At 44.6% G+C, this 20,438-nt stretch overlaps 1 protein-coding gene across 1 annotated transcript; it reads left to right on the top strand.

The window, feature by feature from the left end:
- The first annotated feature begins 18,536 nt into the window (after positions 1–18,536).
- Positions 18,537–20,182, top strand: LOC112615299 (iduronate 2-sulfatase-like). The gene is made up of 3 exons (XM_025371863.1): positions 18,537–18,613; positions 19,132–19,213; positions 19,852–20,182. Exons 1-3 carry the CDS (start codon positions 18,537–18,539, stop codon positions 20,167–20,169), a joined length of 477 nt encoding a protein of 158 aa, XP_025227648.1. The 3' UTR covers positions 20,170–20,182.
- Positions 20,183–20,438: the final 256 nt, after the last annotated feature.

The following is a 20,438-nucleotide window of genomic DNA, read 5'->3' on the forward strand; positions in this document are numbered from 1 at the left end:
TTTTTGAGACGGAGTCTCGCTCTGTCACCCAGGCTGGAGTGCAGTGGCGTGATCTCGGCTCACTGCAAGCTCCGCCTCCCGGGTTCACGCCATTCTCCTGCCTCAGCCTCCCAAGTAGCTGGGACTACAGGCGCCCGCCACCGTGCCCGGCTAATTTTTTGTATTTTTTTTTTTTAGTAGAGACAGGGTTTCACCATGTTAGCCAGGATAGTCTCGATCTCCTGACCTCGTGATCCACCCGCCTCGGCCTCCCAAAGTGCTGGGATTACAGGCTTGAGCCACCGCGCCCGGCCAAAAGACACACTTTTTGTAATCCAGCCTCAATGCCATTCTCCTTCCATGAGGACTTTTGAGAAAGTCCCTTCCTCCATCTAAAAGGACTCCCTTTCCTATTCATTTCTTCAACTAATTCTTAAGTATCGCAAATATGTATACCAGGCGCTGTTGTTGGTACTGGGGCTCTATGTCCCTGCCTTGGTGGAGCTTAAAACTATAGACAGACAGACAGATAGATTAGATAGATAGATAGATAGATAGATAGATAGATAGATAGATAGATAGATAGATAGATAGATAGATAGATAGATAGATAGATAGATAGAGTCAGTCAGTTGGTGAGCATACCCGATCTGGAGAAAAATAAAGCGTGGGTGCGGGGCATGCTTGTTATTTTCTATGGGGTGGCCAGGCAGGGCCTCACTAGTGAAGGGGCATTTGAACAAAATTTTGAAGGAAGTGAGGGAGCAAGCCGCATTGAGGTCTGCAAGAAGGGTGCGCCAAGCAGAGAGAGCAGCAATTGTGGGGAGATGGAATCTTAGCCCTACACTGTACTGTACTGAATACTGTTATACCGTCCTAATACTGCAAACACAGTTGGATTTTCAACTTTGAGAATCAATCTATAACAAAGCCCAGATGACTTAATTATGACTAAACGACAATGGACAATGGGAAGGTACAAATATAGCTGTGATGGTGCTGTGATGCACTGCTCAGATCTCCCTTGAAGACCAAAAATTTTACTTCCCTAGCTGGCTTGAGAGCTGTTAGCTGTCGGGAGCCCTCATCAGAAAGTGTCTTAGAAAAAGATAGGCACCTCAGCCAAGATCACCCCTGTCCTCAGGAAGCCCACATCAATGATTCAACTTGAAGGTATAAAGGTCCAGCCCCTTACCCCAACTTGGGACATCTCTGAAAGGCCATCTCAGCTTCAGAGCTCCCTGTGGGGTTAACTGAAACCTTATTTGAAACTGCCCACTTTCTCAGTCTGTTGAATTTTGATTTCTTCCCTCCCCTCCCCTTCCACAGGTGTTGATCCTAAGAGTACTCCCTAAGAAACTTCCTGCACATTACTCTCCATCTTAGCTTCCTTGGGAACCTGGCCTGCAGTAACTAACAGCTGGCAAAAAGCTGGGAGGAGGAGGAAGGCAGATGGCAGGAAATGTAGGCACATTAACTTAGGGTTAGCAATTTAGGATTGTGTCCTTTGCCCCGGCCTATCGCAAAAATAAAATAAAATAAAATAAAAAAAGAAAAATCAATAGTTGTCCCCAGTTCATAGAAAGAGAAATACAGATTTAGGGATATTTAAGGATACAAAAGTAAACAATAGAAAACTTAAAAGTGGCAATAAATCTATATAGTAAAAGGAGAAGGGAAAATGGCAGGGAAAGATGAAACAAAATTTGTCATGAGTTGATAACCAATGAAGTTCATTGATGAACACCTGGGGTTTATTACACTATTTTCTGTAATCTTGTATAGGTTTGATCAATTTCCAAAATCCAAGGTTAAAAATATGTACATAAAAAGGGGAATGGATAAGTGATCTCATCTATCATAGGAAGAAGTCAGCAATGTCTAAGGTTGAAAACATTAGAAAGTTGATATAGCAGTAACATAGTATTTAGAAAGACAGGGACAATCTACTAGAAGAAATGAAAATAGAAATATTTAAAATGAGAACAGAAGAGGGAAGGTGCAGGGCAGAGGGCCTTTGCTTTGTGTGATATGTATTTTGGTCTTTTTTGACTTATGTGTTAGTGTCCTCCCCCAAAAATTGTATGTCCTAACACCCAGTACCTCAGAATGTGATCTTATTTAGAAACAGGGTCTTTAACAGGGTAATCAAGTTAAAAGGAGGTAACTGGGTTGGGCCCTAATCCAATATGATTGGGGTCCTTATCAAAAGAAAAAATTTGGACACACACACACACACACACAGAGAGAAGACACTCATGTGAAGACAGTGGATTGAAGTGATACATCTACAAGCCAGTGGATGCCAACAATTGCCAGCAAACCACAAGCTAGGAAGAGGCAAGGAAGCATTCTTCTATAGGTTTCAGAGGGTGCATGGTCCTGCTGGCACTTTCATTTAAGACTTCCGGTCTCCAGAACTGTAAGACAATGCATTTCTGTTGTTCTAAGCCACATAATTTGTAGTACTTTGTTACAGCAGCCCTAGTAAACTAACACTACCTATAAACAATTCAAAATTTAACAAGATTGATGGGCTCAGCTGGGATAGAAAATTATATACACCACTTGGCACAATTGTGTGTGTTTGCTTTTGTTGTCTGTTTGCTCTGGTGTAAGCTTGAGGTTTTGCTGGGGCTCATAGCAGCAGAAAGACAAGAGTGGGAGCAAGTGGAGAGAGCCAGTAAGAGAGCAGTTCAGGTGGCTGACAGTGGTTAAGAAGACTAGTGGACTGGGGACAAAGAAAGATCTAGGAGATGGTTGAGGATGTAGAGAGGCAGCAAGGGTGTGAGAGTACTGGTTTTAGTCCCAGAATGAGATCCTGAAATTTAAGATTTCTGAGGTAAAACAGATCCTGGTGATTTAAAGGTCAAGGATGTGGCCTTGAAGCTGGGAGGCTGAGGCGGGGAGGAAGAGACTGCTAGAGGTTAGAGATGAGGAAGAAGTCAAGGGTCTGTGAGTGGCACAAGCTGCTGATGAATACACTGCAGTCCCCCAGAATGATGACAGGACACAGGGTACCAAGGTCATCTGTGAGCCTGGTACCTGAGTCTTCAGTGAATGAGGGATAAGGGCCAATCAATGCTATGTAACAAATGACCACAAGCTTAGCGGCTGTAAACACCACTCATTTATCACCTCCTAGTTTCTGTGGGTCAGAAATCCAGGCACAGCTAAGCTGGGTCTTAAGTTCAGGATCTCAAAAGGTTGCACTGAAGGACTGCATTCTCACTTAAAGCTCAGGATTGTGGATAGCACAATCCACAGGTGCTTAAATCCTTTATATAAGATGGTGCAGTATTTACATATAACATACACACATCCTCCCATATACTTTACATTACCCCTAGATTACTTATAATTCCTAGTACAATGTAAGTGCCATGAAAATAGTTGTTACACTGCATTATTTATGAAATAATGACAAGGAAAAAAGTCTGTACATGTTCACTACAGAGACAACCATCCATCTTTTTCAAATTCAACAGTTGGCTGAATCCACAGATGTGGAACACATTGATAAGGAGGCTGATTGTAGTACATTCTACCCGTACGCAAGGGGTCACATACACTAGGGGGCAGGAAACTTGGGGGCCACCTAGAATGGCATCTACCACAAAAGAGCCCTATCTTGAGTCTCAATTCCAACAGATAACAGAAAATTTAGTCAATTCCACATTTTCCCAGTTACTTCAGGATTGTCTTACTAATTACCAATTATTGTTATCAAGCGATTTAGGATTGTCTCTTTTGCCCCAGCCTATCACCTAAATTCTGTAAGGCTCTTAAATTCAGAGAGAGAGAGAGCAAGAGAGAAGAGAATCTGCTCGTTGTCAACGGCAACCTGTCCTTGCCAGCATCCACTCCAATGTACAATCCCATCCAGTGCTCAGAGATAGCATACCTTCATGCTGTCTTCCAATGTGGTGGTGTCATTCTAACCTGGTTCCTAGCTGCACAGTCCATGCCATTTTCTATTGTGACATTTTTTGGAGGTGCGCTCTCCCTCTCACTCTCTCGGTCTCTCTCCCCCTCTCCCTCTCGCTCCCTCCCTCTTTCTCTTTCCCTCTTTCTCTTTCCCTCTTTCTCTCTCCCTCCCTCTCTTACCTCCTTGGAGGCACAGGAAAATTCAGCTGCTTTCTCATGCCACTTTAGTGTCACAGGAAGCAAAGGGGACTGCCCCAGATACTTCAGTAGCTAAGATATGTGGATTTGGTGTGAGAGGAGTTCTAGGACTCTGGACCTTCTCTTGCCTCCCCTCACTCTTGGACTTCTACCCCCACCTTTGATCCTAACTCCAGGAGGAGGGGACAATGCACATTGGCAAACTGGTACATAGTCCCACACAGTGGTAGGATGAGGATTCAGGGGAGAATTCAAGATCTGTCTCTCATTCCAGATCCAGGGATCCTTGGATGGGCACTCCTCAAGGGCAGGCTCTGCCCAGTCCATTTACTACTTTTTCACCGGGGCTAGTACCTTCGTGGGGTTTCAACGGTTCGGGATGAAAACCATGATGAGAACTACCTGGATGAGGAAAGGGAATGTCCCAGGCTGTCCTCAGCCCAGTGCCAGTGAGGGCTCTCTCCCCTGCAGAGTCACAGGCAGGGCCCTGGACTCTGTGGGCACATGAAATGGTGTTCCAAGGAGGAGCCTAACATCAGCTGTGAATGTTACCCAAATACGCTGGGCACGGAGGGCACTGTTCCCAGAAGAGACTATCTCAAGGTGCGTGAGGCAATGTGCGAGAACTCTGCTCTCAATCTGAACTCTGGAGAGTACAGATGGTCATCCATAAGCATCTAGTTCCATAGCCAGGTCTGTGCTGCCCTGAGGACTGAGGTGCAGCAGTAGCAGCTCTAGGCTCCCTGGGGTTCCAGAGGAGTGAAAGTGAATGGCAACACAACCAGAATCTGATTCTGTTTTACTTCCCAGGAAGAAGTGAAGTCCCATGGAGCATGACAGGGCAGCCAAGGGGCTGGGCATCACAGAAGCCCTGACGTTTGCTGGGCTCCTACCCTGGGTCACACACTATGTCAAGAACTTTAGGAGCTGAGACATTCTCTCATGATGGAAGAGGTTAGTCCCAGTCCCATTTGCCTGTGGACATCTTGCATCATCCTCTGAACAATCTTTCCCTTGCTTCCTCTTCTTTCCAGTTCTCGTCCCACCCTCTTCCCTCTCTTCTTTTCGTTTTCTTCTCCCCTCAAGCCCAAGACTTTCCTGTCATGCCAGGCAATGATTCAGCCACTTCAGTTCTGGGTGGGTGGATAGGCAGGGCTTAGAGCAGGCAACCCTCGTGCTGTCAGAGCCAAAAAGTAGAGGAATTGTAAAAGCCTCCACCAGGGGTTGCCTAAGCTCTGGTGTTTTGCCCCCACTACTTTAAAGGCGATTCATTTAAAACAAAACAAAACAAAACAAAAAACAACCAACTTACTTTGTAAAGCACAAGCTTAAAATAAGAAAAACAGAAGTGCCTAACCAGATCTTTGGAAGTACTGCACTGCACTGTCACTGAGTGATGTATGACTGGCTCTCTTTTCGTTTGGACTGCATTCATCTGAATGGAATGGGTACATTGGTTACCTGCTTCTCTCCTGGCTTTTGCTGTTTCTCTTTGATCTAGAAAGGATTTATTCTTACTCTCCCAGATCTCTTTACAAAGAGCCTCAGGGAAGGGAAACAATGATGGCTGTTTGGGAATAAAGGGGGGCTCTCACAGTTGAAGTTTTCCCCATCCGGGCTTGGGTAAGGAGAAGGGCTTCTGGTCCCTCAGGCCTGTCAGCCGCATACCTGGGACCTGTCCCATAGTCATATAGACCTCAGGTTCTGACAAGAAGATATCTTGCAAAGCAGAGCCCACAGCTGGAATTCAAGGCAGAGCCCACTCCCTCTTGCCAGCAAAGCAGGACTGTCCCTTCTGAAGTAAGAGCCAGAAGACAAGATGGACTGGGAAACACTGCAAAGACATTGCTCCTCAGCCTTTGGTGACGTTCCTCCAAGGTCCCCTCTCATAGGTGTGTTATGAGACATATCTCAGGCATGAATGGATGCATCAACAAAAAGAATAGCTAAATACAGCCTGAAATATGACACCTTCAAGGGTACAAACAGAAGTGTAGGAGGAAGGATCTTCAAAGATATGCCAAATTACCATGACTTCAGATCAGTGCTTAGAAGTAGTCAGTAGTTTATGCCAAACAAGTATAGTGAGAAGAGCAACCTTGCTGGGTGGGTGAGGAAAATCAGTCCTCTTTTCTATCATATGAGACTAATTATTAAAAGAATTTCAATTTTGTCTTTATTAAGACATGAGTTCCTTATGTATTACATGCTATCTTCTGCTTTTTATTTGAAGAAATGTGGCATTTGGGAAGCAGCAGATGTCCCCCCTGTGGAATCAGTATGAAATGATATTTTTGTAACATTAAAAAGTCTATCAAAACGGGAAACTTCTCTAACACTCTCTAAGGGACCGATAAAAACACTCAAGAGGAGGAAGGCTTATCAGCGGAGATTCCTGCTAAAGGGCAAGTGTATTCACATATGAAACACAGCTTTCAAAGTCCTCAGAGCCCACAGCTGGATTTCTTTCCATCGAATCTTGGAGCCTAAGCATTGCAGTTAAATCCTGGGCAGGAGCAAGGCCTTGAGGCCCACGGTCTTAACCCTTACTTTGTATCCCAATGCAGAAACCACCAGCTTGCCCCCAGCTGGCTGCCTGGTTCCCACCTTTCTGATTGATGGTGGCTAAGCAGTCACATGATAGGACAGTCTAAAGAGGATAAACTCTGTTGCAGCAATGTCTCATGCCTGTAATCCCAGCAGGCAAGGGAGGGCGAGGCAGGTGGATCACCTGAGGTCAGGAATTCGAGACCAGCCTGACCAACATGGTGAAACTCCGTCTCTACTAAATACAAAAAAATTAGCATGGCATGGTGGCAGGCACCTGTAATTCCAGCTACTTAGCAGGCTGAAGCAGGAGAACTGCTTGAACCCGGGAGGCAGAGGTTGCAGTGAACCGAGATTGCGCCACTGAACTCCAGCCTGGGCAACAAGAGCGAAATTCTGTCTCAAAGAAAAAAAGAAAAAGTATGAACTCTGGAATCAGACACGCCTTATTTCAACCCTAGCTCCTGTGTGACCCTGAGCCACTGCTAAACTTCCCTGGGCCCCATCAGGAAATGTGAATCCCACAAACAGCCAGCGGAGGGACCCACTTCCAGCCTCCAGTAAGTACTCAATCAACTGGGCCTTTATGAAGCAGGTTCTGCCTGCCTGACCAGAGGCTAGCTTGTGGAGTTCCAGATCCCAGCCTTCTCAGCCTGCTTCAGCTCCAGCCCAGTTGGGGCAAAGCTGCAGCAATTGCTGGCTCTCCTGAGCCCCACATGGCTCATATCATGGCTTGTGAACTTCAGAGAGATGCATAAGGGCCAGCGAAATATTTTCAGTTCTGAAGCCACAGCCTGTGCCATGTGGGGGTTTTCAGCCTGCACTGAGGTGATGCATCTGACTAGGCTCCAGGGCTTCGTGAGCATTTTCCTGAGGGCCCCATCTATGGCTACTATCATGCAGTGTAACTTGTTTTCAATATCAACAATGAGCTGCTTAAAGAATAAGTTCTCTTTCGAGACCAGCTGGCCAACATGGTGAAATCCCGTCTCTACTAAAAATACAAAAATTAGCCAGGCATGGTGGTACAACCTTGTAATCCCAGCTACTCAGGAGGCTGAGAAGGAAGAATCGCTTGAACCTCAGAGGCGGAGGTTGCAGTGAGCTGAGATCACACCACTGCACTCCAGACTGGGTTACCGAGTGAGACCCTGTCTAAAATAAAATAAAATAAAATAAAATAAAATAAAATAAAATAAAAATAAAATAAAGATTAAGTTCTCACTGGGATACAATTAGCACTCTTCATACCACCGTCAGTCCACAGTGTGGTCCAAAGTCAAACAAAAGACCCCAACCCCAGGAGTGTTTTGCTATTCTTTTCCAATAACATCTTTGTGGATCAAATTCATTCCAGACTTTTCAACTCATTGAATCCTCACTGCTGCCCGAGGGCTGTGCACTATTTTTCTCTCCAGAGTACCAATGCACAAACTGAGGCTTGAAGAGGGTCATCACTGGCCCAAGGTCTCATAGCCAACAGAGCTGGAACTTAGCCCCTGGCTTCTTAATCACTATGCAACACTGCCACAGGCCAGGGCACTGGGCTGGACTGCTAGGCCCTGTGCTTTAAGGGTAACCATGATCTGCTCTCATAGGCAACTAGAGCACATGGAAGGTCACAAGGCTGAGAGCAGGGGTGGATAGGCAAGAGTTTCCAGATCATAGGCTGTCAGAAAACCCCAATTTTACATGTGGAAAAGTACATTTTACAATTCAGGGTCCAGATTAGTTCTAAGTTATTACTGTTAGCTACCAAGTCTGAGTGAGTAAGCCCTGAACACCACTGTCTAAAGGACTTTATGGCCCCACAATGCTGGGATGTGGGTTCTACCATCCTCATGTTACGTAATGAGAAAGTGGACATAAGCTGTCTAAGGTCACACAGCTAGTAAGTGACAAAGGCAGGACTCAAACCCAGTTTCAGCTAGTGAAAAGCCACCTCACTTATCCCCCTGTGCTCTACACAGGTTTGGTGAAGAATGAAACGATAGAATGTGTGACCACAATAAGCACCATGCTACAAGGAGATCCTGTGCTATTTCAGCTTTGTGGCCAACTGTCCTAGGAAGGGCGCCCTCATGAGGTCAAGGCTGGAGAAAAAGCACATATCCAGGAACTCTAGCCCTCTGCAAGGCCTCAACAAATGGTGGCTCTTACTGGTGTTAGTATCACATATGCACAGATAATTTTCAGAATTCAGAAAGGGGATGAGGTGTGTAGATCAGTTACACCTCTCAGAGTCTAGCAAACACGTTGACATTTAAACAGTGAGATGTATGAATACAAAATATGATAAATGAAGAAAATTCAGTATTTTATAAAGTTTCGTATCATCCATTTTAGGTTTTACTACCAAGAGAATTAAGAGCAGGCCTGTGAAAAACCTTTTGCTTGCCAGAGCTTTATGGATTAGGGTTTTGTGAATAATAGATCATGGGTCTATACTGCCCTAGGCATCAATTTCCACACAGATCAAAAAAGAGGCTTCCCGCCTTACAGATTCCTGGTACTGAAATAGCCCTCAATTTTCAAACCTGTCAGTTCACCCAAGTCGATTCTCACTGCCTCCCTATTGGCCCAGAGCCACTACACATAATCCATGGATGGAATCTAAGTCCCCAACCAGGCCATATCCTGTAGGACCTTCAGGACTGGAAACCTACAGTCTCACAGCTCTTCTTCCTTCTCCCCAAGCTGGAGGCTTTTCCCTATCTGCCCATCTCCCATCTACAGGCTTCCAGGCTCAGGCCAGCATCCCCACACACTTATTCAAAAGGTCATTCCTGGGAAAACAGAAATGTGTCTTCACCACTGTTAGTAATACTGTGCTTTACAGTTTACAGATCACTCCCACAGGAATCTCATCCCCCAGGAGATAGACTGAGAAGTTTTATTACTCCTGCAGGTGGATGGTTAATATTGTACCCATCTTCCGGATGAGATAATTATAACGTAGAGAGGTATAGTGACTTTCTGAGTCACACATCCATTGAATGATGGAGCCGGGTTCAATTCCAGGTTTATAACTACAAAGTTTGTGCTTCCTGCCCTGCTTGCCCTGTGGAGGACAGAAGCCTGACTATCTTTATCTGGGTAGTTTTCTCTCTCTCTCTCTCTCTCTCTCTCTCTCTCTCACACACACACACACACACACACACACACACACACACACCCCTTTCCTTTACAGGCAATGGATGAAATCTCATAGTTTACCAAAATCTCTAAAGCTCGCTTGCCAGCAATCCCCCAGTGGACTTGAACTGATGGTGCCAGGTTTGGGTCATGGGGTAACAGAAAAGCAGGCAACTCGATCAAAGCAGAGCCCCTCTTCCATCTGCTTTCCTTTCCATCATGAGGATGATTTTATCTCATCTGTCAGAGTGACCACTGCCTTTCATGGAGATGGCAGGAGGCAAGTTGCTAAAGAACCTGACAAAGACTTAGAGAAGCCTAGAAACTCGGTCCCAGAGACCATCCCTCCTCTACCTCCACAAAGAAACACACACACACACCTATACTCACACACACTCCCAACAGATTGGGAGCCTACATCTCCCAGGCAGTTTCCACAGAACTGTGCTGAGAGCCCATGTCTCCCAACTCCCAGGACAGACTCAGACATAGGAGCCAAATTCTTCTTGCAGCCACATAAAGGCTGTGGTGATAAAAGACAGATGTTTGGCGAGACACAGCATGAAGCAAATATATCCTTTAACCAGGTTCTGGCCTTACCCTTTGCAGAAAGATGTGGAAACAAATAATCATTTGATTACGAGAATTGGCTTTGTGGGTTCTATGGTGGGAAGTGGTGGGAGGAAGCCAAGAACAGGGAAGTGCAACAGTGACACTTAGACCCTTCTTCCCTTCTCATAGGTAAAGTACTCTGTTGATTCTGTTTTGTCCATGTATCCCTCAAGCAGGGGTTGATATCTGAGTCCTCCACCATTTTCTTAGGCGGGCTTGTAAGTGTCCAAACAGCAGGTGCCCACAGGGCATGAGACAGCTAGGGACAGGCAGACATGTCGAAGCTTGTCCTTGGAGTCTATCCCACTTGGCCCCTAATACATGCCATGTCAAGCTCTAGTTCTCCTTCCCATTCCAAGGATTCCTTATCCTTTGGACCCTTTTCTTTCTCCTGGCCAAGTCACTTCTCTCCCACCTCTCCCTGCTTCCCCAAGGTCTGGGCTTATCTGGTCTCTTGCAGGAGCAATTTCAAGAGCAGGCATCAGAGACTTTTGGTGTTGGGTCAGCAGTTTCCTTCAATCTTTTTTTTTTTGTCATAGTGGGGGCTGGAGGCATGATATTCAGGATAAAAGTAAGAGCAACATGTTGGGGAAGAATACACAGTAAAACAACCAGATCAAGTCTTCATGTGTGACCCTCCAAGAGTCCTCCCACAAGGGCAGCTTTGTAACCTCCAGAAGAAGATAGCCTCTTCTATCTTAGGTCTTCTATCCTAACAAATAGGGGCTACATAGGCTCAAAGTAAAGGGATGAAGAAAGAACTATCACACAAACAGAAAACAAAAAAAAAAAAAGCAGGGGTTGTTATTCTAATATTAGATAAAACAGACTTTAAACCAGCAACAGTAAAAAAAGACAAAGAAGGGCATTATATAATGATAAATTATATAAGTCCTCAATTCAAGAAGACTTAACTATCTTAAATACATATGAACCCAACACAGAGCATACGGATTCATAAAACAAGTACTTCTAGACCTACAAAAAGATTTAGACAGCTACACAATAATAATGGGGGAGTTTGACCCTCACTGACAGCATTGAACAGATCATTGAAGCAGAAAACTAACAAAGAGATTCTGGACTTAAATTTGACACAAACAATTGGATCTAATGGACATCTACAGAATACTCTACCCAACCACCATAGAATATCTATTTTTTCATCTGTACATACTCTAAGATTTATCACATGATCAGCCATAAAGCAAGTCAATAATTCAAAAAAACTGAAATCATATGAAGCAGGTTCTTGGACCACAGTGAAACAAAAATAGAAATCAAAATCAAGAGAAACTCTCAAAACCACACAATCACCTGGAAACCAAACTTGCTCCTGAATGACTTTTGTGTAAAAAATGAAGTTAAAGCAGAAATCAAAAAAATTACTTTAAATAAATGAAAACAGAGATACAACATACCAAAATCTCTGGGCTGCAGCAAAAGCAGTGTTAAGAGGAACATTTATAGCACTAAATACTTACATCAAGAAAACAGAAAGATCTCAAATTAACAATCTAATATTGCAGCTAGAGGAACTAGAAAAACAAGAACAAACTAACCCCAAAGCTAGAAGAAAAGAAATAACTAAAATCAGAACAGAACTAAATGTAATTGAGGCTCAAAATCCGGACAAAGAATCAATGAAACAAAAAGTTTATTATTTGAAAAGATAAACAAGATCAATAGTCTGCCAGCTAGATTAACAAACAAAAAAAGAAAAGATTCAAATAAGTACAATCAGACATAACAAAGGTGACATTATAACTAACCCCACAGAAATACAAAAGATCCTCAGAAAAGATTCTTTTTTTTTTTCAATAGAGACAGGGTCTCACTATGTTGCCCAGGCTGGTCTCAAACTCAAGCAATCCACCTGCCTCAGTGTTGCAAAGTGCTGGGATTACAGACATGAGACACCGTGCCCAGCTGTTCAGAGATTATTAAGAACACCTCATTGAACACAAACTAGAAAATCTAGAAGAAATGGACAAATTCCTAGAAACAGAGGAAATGGATAAATTCCTAGGAACAGAGGAAATGGATAAATTCCTAGGAATAGAGGAAATGGATAAATTCCTGGAAAAACACAACCACACAAGATTAAATCAGTAAGAAATTAAAAGCCTACACAGACCAATAACAAGTTATAAAATTGAATTCGTAATGTAAAAAAACCTACCAAGGCTGGGCACAATGACTCACACCTGTAATCTTAGCACTTTGGGAGGCCGAGGCGGGCAGATAAGTTGAGCTCAGGAGTTCATGACCAGCCTGGGCAACATAGTGAGACCCTGTCTCTACTAAAAAGACAAAAAAATAGCCAGGCATTGTGGTGTACACCTGTGGTCCCAGTTACTCGGGAGGCTGAGGTGGGAGGATGGCTTGAGGCTGTGAGGCAGAGGTTACGGTAAGCTGTGTTTGCACTACTGCACCTCAGCCTGGGTGACAAGTGAGACCCTGTCAGAAAACAAACAAACAAACAAAACAAACAAAACCTACCAACAAAAAAAGTACTGGACCAAATACATTCACAACCAAATTCTACCAGACATATATAAAACAGAGCTGGTATTCATCCTACTAAAACTATTCCAAAAAATTGAGAGAGACTCCTCTTTAACTCATTCTACAAAACCAGCATCATCCTGATACCAAAATCTGGCAAAGTCATGAAAGAAAAAAAAAAAAAAGAAGGCCGTGCACAATGGCTTATGCCTGTAATCCCAGCTACTTGGGAGACTAAGGCATGAGAATCGCCTGAACCCAGGATGCAGAGGTTGCAGTGAGCCAAGATTGCACCTTGCGCTACTGCACTCCAGCCTGGGTGGCAGAGTGAGACTCTGTATCAAAAAAAAAAGAAAAGAAAAAGAAAAGAAAGGAGAGAGAGAGAAAAAAGAAAGAAAGAGAGACAGAGAGAGAAAGAAAGAAAGAAAGAGAGAGAGAGAGAGAAAGAAAGAGAAAGAAAGAAAGAGAGAAAGAAAGAGAAAAGAAAAGAAAAGAAAAAGAAAACTACAAGCCAATATCCCTAATGAACATAGACACAAATACCCTCAGGAAAAAAAAAAAAAAAAAACTAGCAAACTGAATCCAGCAGCACATCAAAAAATTAACTGCCCATAATCAACTAGGCTTTATTCCTGGGATGCAAGATTGGTTCCACATACACGAATCAATAACTGTGATTCACCACATAAACAGAAGTAAAAGCAAAAACCATTATCATCTCACCAGATGTAGAAAAAGCTTTTGATAAAAATCCACCATCTCTTCATGATGGGCAAAACCTGAAAGCATTCCCCTTAAGAACTGGAACAAGACAACGACACCCACTCTCACCACTCCTATTCAACATAGTACTGGTAGTCCTAGCCAGCAATCAGGCAAGATAAAGAAATGAAAGGCATCTAATTAGGAAAAGGAGGACCAGAATGGCCAGGTGTGGTGACTCATGCCTGTAATCCCAGCACTTCGGGAGGCCGAGGTGGGAGGATCACCTGAGATTAGGAGTTCATGATCACCCAGGCCAACATGGCGAAATCTAAAAATTAGCTGGGCGTGGTGGTGGGTACCTGTAATCCCAGCTACTCTGGAGGCTAAGGCAGGAGAACTGCTTGAACCCAGGAGGCAGAGGCTGCAGTGAGCCGAGATCGTACCACCGCACTCTAGCCTGGGCGACAGAGCGAGACTCCATCTCAAAAACAAAAAAACAAAACAAAACAAAAAGGAAAAGAAATCACATTGTCTCTCTTTGTTGATGATTCTATGCCTAGACTCAGCCAAAAGGCACCTAGAACTGAAAGTGATTTCAGTAAAGTTTCAGCATACAAAATCAACGTACAAAAATCAGTAGCATTTTTATACACCAAAAATGTTCAAGCTGGGAGCCAAATCATGAACACAATCTCATTTATAATAGCCACAAAAAATTAAAATACCTAGGAACACATCTAACCAAGGAGGTGAAAGATCTCTCCAAGAGAACTCCAAAACAGAGCTGAAAGAAACTATAGATGACTTAAACAAATGAAAAATCATTTCATGCTCATAGATTGGAAGAATCAGTATTATTAAAATGTGCATATATCCACAATCTACAGATTCAAAATTATTTCTATCAAAATGCCAATGTCATTTTTCACAGAATTAGATAAAACTAGTCTAAAATTCGTATGGAACCAAAAAAAAAAAAGTCCAAATAGCCAAAAGAATCCGAAGTAAAAAGAATAAAGCCAGAATCAACACATTATCCAACTTCAGGCTATACTACAAGGCGTCAGTAACCAAAACAGCATAGTACTAGTACAAAAACAGATACACACACCAATGGAACAGAATAGAGAGCCCAGGAACAATGCAGCACACCTACAACAAAGTCTTCGACAAAGTCAACAAAAATACGCAATAGAGAAAGGAATTACTATTCAATAAATGGTTCTGGGAAAGCTGGTTAATCATATGCAGAAAAATGAAACGGGATCCTTACCTATCACCATATACAAAAATTAACTCAAGATGGATTAAATATTTAAGTGTAACACCTAAAACTACAAAAATCCTAGAAGAAAATTCTAGACATCGGCCTTGGCAGATAATTCATGACTAAGTCCTCAAAAGCAATTGCAACACAAACAAAAATTGACAAGTGGGACCTAGTTAAACTGAAGAGTTTCTGCACAGCAAAAGAAACTATCAACAGAGTAAACAGACAACCTACAGAACAAGAGAAAATACTTACAAACTATGCATCCACAAATGTCTAATATGCTGAATCTATAAGGAACTTAAATCCACAAGCTAAAAACAAATAACCCCATTAAAAACCAGGCAAAGGACATGAACAGATGCTTCTCAAAAGACGACATACAAGCAGCCAACAAACATGATAAAATGCTCAACATCACATCAGAGAAATGCAGATCAAAACCACAATGAGATACCATCTCACACCAGTCAGAATGGCTATTATTTAAAAGTCAAAAAACAGCAGATGCTGGTGATGCTGTGGAGAAAAGAAAACACTTATACACTGTTGGTGGGAGTGTAAATTAGTTCAGCCACTGTGAAAAGCAGTTTGGAGATTTCTCAAAGAACTTAAAACAGAACTACCATTTAACTCAGCAATCCCATTATTGGATATATATCCCAAAGAAAATAAATGGTTCTACCAAAAAGACACATGCACTGGTATGTTCATTGTAGCACTATTCACAATAGCAAAGACATGGAATCAACCTAAGGTTCCATCACCGGTGTACCGGATAAAGAAAATGTGGCGCATCTGTATCACCAGTACTTTACAGTCATAAAAAGATGATATCATGTCCTTTGCAGCAACACAGATAGAGCTGGAGGCCGTTATCCTAAGCAAATTAACACAGGATCAGATACCACATGTTCTTGCTTGTAAGTGGGAGCTAAACATTGGGTATACATGGACATAAAGACGGGAACAACAGATACTGGGAACCGCAAGAGAGGAGAGGGAGGGAGGATGTGGGTTAAAAAACTACCTATTAGGTACTATGCTCACTACCTGGGTGACAGGTTCAATCCAACCCCAAACCTCAGCATCATGCAATACACCCTTATAACAAACCCACACATGTACCCCCTAAATCTAAAATATTAATAAAAGTTTAAAGTTTTTAAAAAGAAGAGAGGCTAGTGGGGCAATGATTGTACAATGATGTGAAGGCACTGAAGGCCACCGAACTGGACACTTAAAAATGTTTAACATGGTAACTTTTATATGATATATATTTTAACACAGTTTTAAAAAGAACAGGAGTTGGGGACACTGTCCAAGCTCTGTTTGGTGGTATAACCCCCAGTGCCCCACAGGCACCACAGCTGCACATGGAGCCATGTGTTATCTTTCCTGGATGCTTCCACCAGCTGAGAATATGTCAGTTTTGAGGCAGATGTGTTTGTTGGAGGACTAGGAGTAGGGATCATCTGTATGTCTTCTCCCAGGCCTGTCCTGGGGCACGGGCCCTTTTGCAGAAATTGAGTACTTAGCTCTTCTGGCCCTCCCTGCACCCCACGGCATCCTTGGTGTTCCCCTGAGTCAGGGACTGAGGACCAAGTCATACATAGGCCCGTTTCTCAGCACTGCAGGTCATCATTCTGTCCTCTGTTCACTGCCTGTCTCCCTATTCTGACTCACAGCTGGACTCGCACCTTCCATGAAATCAAAGTTAGCTGCTGTTACTTTTTGCTTGGGAACATGTCCTTCCTGCCTCTGCCAATCTCTTTGACATCTGGGTACTCAAGGAAAGCTTCCCCTGTAAGCTCTCTGAGGAGCCATAGGTTATTTCTGCAGAGTCCCTGAACTGCTCCTATTCCACCCACTCTGTTCTCTGTTCCACCCACTCTTGTTCCACCTTATTTTGTCCCCAACCATGCTAACATGGGCAGTGTCTGGGCCTCCAGCTGTCAGTTTATATGTCCTATCCCTCGCTTTCCATCCCATAGCTCTGACCACCACTGCCTAGCTTGATTTTGGCAGTTTGTCCCTAAGACTAGCAGTCCCCAAGGAAGGTTCCAATACATGTGTCATCTCTTTCACCCCCAAACTAGAATGACTGCCAAACATCAAAAGTACGAGGTAAAAATCCAATGGTCTTGTTTCTGGCCCACTGTGGGTATGCAACAGGAAATTCACGTGCGCCTTCACTGCTCTTTTTCTCAGGGACGTTCTCCTGGCATGTTAGCAAGGTCCAGTTAAATTTCTCAGGGTGAGGGTCCCCTTGGAGAAGGGAGTGAGTTGGTGTGGATTTCTGTACTCAAGGTAGAGCACTTCCAACAACCGGGAGCTCTGGGCATCCCACCCCTGATCTGGGCAAATCTGGCATGAAGTCTACACACTAAAAATAGCTTTCCCAGTACATCAAAGTGATGGTAGAGGCTTCCTGATCTGGCTTGCACACCACAGGTGAAGTCATTGGTCACTTACCAGTGTCTGCCCACTTAGGTTCTAAAGTCCACTGTATCAATGACATCATGCTAACAACTGGATGAGCAAGAAGTGGCAGGGATTTTAGAGGCCTTTGAAAGACATAAGCACTTCAGAGAGTGGTAGCTTAAGCCTACAAAGATTCAGAGCCCTGCCATATCAACAAAGTATTTAAGGGGCTACTGATCAGGGGCATGCCAGGACCACCCCTCCAAAGTCAGAGGCAAATGACTGTATCTCACACCTCCTACCACTAAGAAGGAAGCACGATGCCATGTAGGCCTCTTTGGGTCTGGAAGCAGGGGACCAAGCAGTGGAATGACCTCACTTATTTCTCCTAGTGATCCACATGGGAATTTGTGCTTCCCATCCCAATACAGTCACCACTAGCAAAATTCATCTCTTTAAATTTAAATTAAGATAAAATTAGTTATTTTATCTGAATTTTAGATAATTAAAATTCAGTTCCTCAGATACACCAGGTACATTTCAAGTACTCAGTAGGCACATGCAGCCAGTGGCTACCTAATTGAACAGTTGATCCTGGCTATTCAAATGGGAATGCTTCCACCAGTACACACAGTAGGAGTCCCACTGAATTATGAGCCATGGCTGATAACTGAATTACAAGTCATGGGAACCTTGGGTTCATTCATCCTGCTATGGCTATGGGACTAAGCAGGTGTAAAGAAGAGTAGCCATTCTGTCAGGGGTATTGGCTCTGATCATGACGAGGAGGCAGGGTTGTTCTTACACACTGTGAACAGAGAAGGATATATTTGGCACCCAGGTGATCCATTTGAATGTCTCCTAATAATTCTTTGCCCAATTTTTATGGTAAATGGACACATGCAATTTCCACAGTCTGAGAAGGTCATGGGGACCATGGGTTCAGAACCAATCCTCAGGGATAAAGGTCTGTTACTCGACCAGGTAGGTCACTGAGAACAGCAGACATGGTGGCTGAGACTGAGAGCACTCTAGATTGGATAGACGAGGAAGACCATGAGCATCAGTTGTGGCTTCAAAGCCAGTTGCAGTCACGCGGGCCATACACCATCCCACTACCCTGCCCCATGTTCAACTCCCCAGGAAAAGGGCCAAGCCAAATCCTGGAGAAGTTATTCCCAAATGAGGGGAGCATCCTGTGTGAAGCAAGCCCATCTGAGGCCTGCAAGACATGGGCTGTGGTCGATGCTGTGGTCGTTCCACAGCCCAGCCTGATGGCGGAGATAATCATTCCCCTGCCTGCCAAAGGTGTTGCGTGATGATGGCACATAACTCTCTCTCCAAATATCAGTCAAGGGGTCAATGAAGGGTGGACAGTACCAACACCTGGACTCCAGCCTCTACTTGCAACATCTCAATAGAATCTTCCCAACCATAGAGCTCCCTGAGGGACTGACTCAATTCTACTTCCCTCACTCTCTTACAAGTGTTTGTTTTTGTTTTTGTTTTTGTTTTTTTGAGATGGAGTTTTTCACTCGTTTGCAATGGCGCAATCCCAGCTCACTGCAACCTCCACCTCCCGGATTCAAGCGATTCTCCTGCCTCAGCCTCCTGAATAGCTGGGATTACAGGCATGCGCCACCACGCCCAGCTACTTTTGTATTTTTAGTAGTGATGGGGTTTCTCCGTGTTGATCAGGCTGGTCTCGAACTCCTGACCTCAAGTGATCCACCTGCCTTGGCCTCCCAAAGTGTTGGGATTACAGGCATGAGCCACTGCGCCTGGCCACAGGTGTTATTTTCTAGAACACGTCTTACCCTTTCAAGTTGCAGGGATGAACTAGTGAAGGCCCCAAACACTGACCAACTGGCATCTCACAGCCTCCTCTTCCAGAATGCCTTTGCGCAGGTGTGTCTGGGAACCTCTAGCTATGGGTGTGTGCCTCCTCGGGCACTGAGGGTTGGGGGCGGGGAGCTTCAGCTATTGTCAGATGGCACAGATTGTGCAGGACATCTTGTTAGGAGGAAGCAGTCTGGAAAATGGTACTGGAGAAAATCTGGCTTTCCACTGATGGGAAAGCTTGACCTTCAAGGGTGGCCTTCTCCTTGGGTGGAAGGTCTGCCCTGGACCTAATGTGCTCACGGCAGTACTGGCCAGCTTTCTCCCAGAACGGGGGCTTGCCTGCTGCTCAGAAGGAAGGGGTGCTGCAGGGCACCCACATGTCTGCAGACTGGGCCTCAGGTAAGAGCTAGTCAGGGTGGCTCTGCCCCCAGCAACACTGGCAGCTCTGCGTGCCTGGGGAGGCCATTGCGTAGGAGGAGATAAGCATCTGCTGATTTCAGGGGCTGATTGCTTCCCTTTCTCTCTCCGGGAAGCTGTCTGTTGCCTAGGTGATGCCCAAATCCCAGTGTCTGGTTTGAGCTCTGCATGACTCAGCTACCAAGCTGTTTGCTAGGGGCCTCAGGAGGGAGGCTGCTTGGATACCTATGAGATGGAAGGCACGTTTTGCTGTGAGGACATTTACCTCTGCTTCTGCTCCCTAACAGCAAGCAGTGTGCGCCCCAAGCCACGTGTCCTTCCTTACTGGCAGGAGACCTGACACCACCCGCCTGTACGACTTCAACTCCTACTGGAGGGTGCACGCTGGAAACTTCTCCACCATCCCCCAGTACTTCAAGGAGAATGGCTATGTGACCATGTCGGTGGGAAAAGTCTTTCACCCTGGTACTGCTCCATGTTCAGAGTCTGGGTTCTCTTGGTTTGTGGTATCTGAATCCAGCAATCCCGTCCTGGGGATGGGGCTGTCTTTGCAGATCGCTCTTCTGGCTGGGCGAGTGCCTTGCTATTCAGTGCTTCCTTTCTAAAAAACCAACTTGTCAACCCAGCTACATGTTCTCACCCAAAGTGGAAAAGGGTAAAAAGAGCTTTGCTACCTTTCAGAAACCACTGAGGGTGTGCTGTTGGGTCCTTCAGCTCCTTGGGTGGTAGGCAGGACACGGGTTGAGGAGGTGGCAATGTTGGGTGAAGTCCAGCTCGGGGCCCCACCCTCCTCCCTGCAGGGTACCTGTCAGTAAACCTAGGGGTGGGTTGAGGACACCTGAGGGCCTCCCATGTGGCCAGCATTGCTGTTGCT

The sequence above is a fragment of the Theropithecus gelada genome, chromosome X (genome assembly GCF_003255815.1).
Source record: "Theropithecus gelada isolate Dixy chromosome X, Tgel_1.0, whole genome shotgun sequence".
NCBI classification, from domain to species: domain Eukaryota; kingdom Metazoa; phylum Chordata; class Mammalia; order Primates; family Cercopithecidae; genus Theropithecus; species Theropithecus gelada.

Bases quoted from the DNA above. Each gene is read 5' to 3' on its own strand.
- LOC112615299 (XM_025371863.1), top strand. From the start codon at position 18,537: ATGGGCTGTGGTCGATGCTGTGGTCGTTCCACAGCCCAGCCTGATGGC. The intron at 18,614-19,131 runs GTGTTGCGTGAT...TACCCTTTCAAG, and splicing joins CATTCCCCTGCCTGCCAAAG to TTGCAGGGATGAACTAGTGA. The intron at 19,214-19,851 runs GTGTGTCTGGGA...GCTCCCTAACAG, and splicing joins TCCAGAATGCCTTTGCGCAG to CAAGCAGTGTGCGCCCCAAG.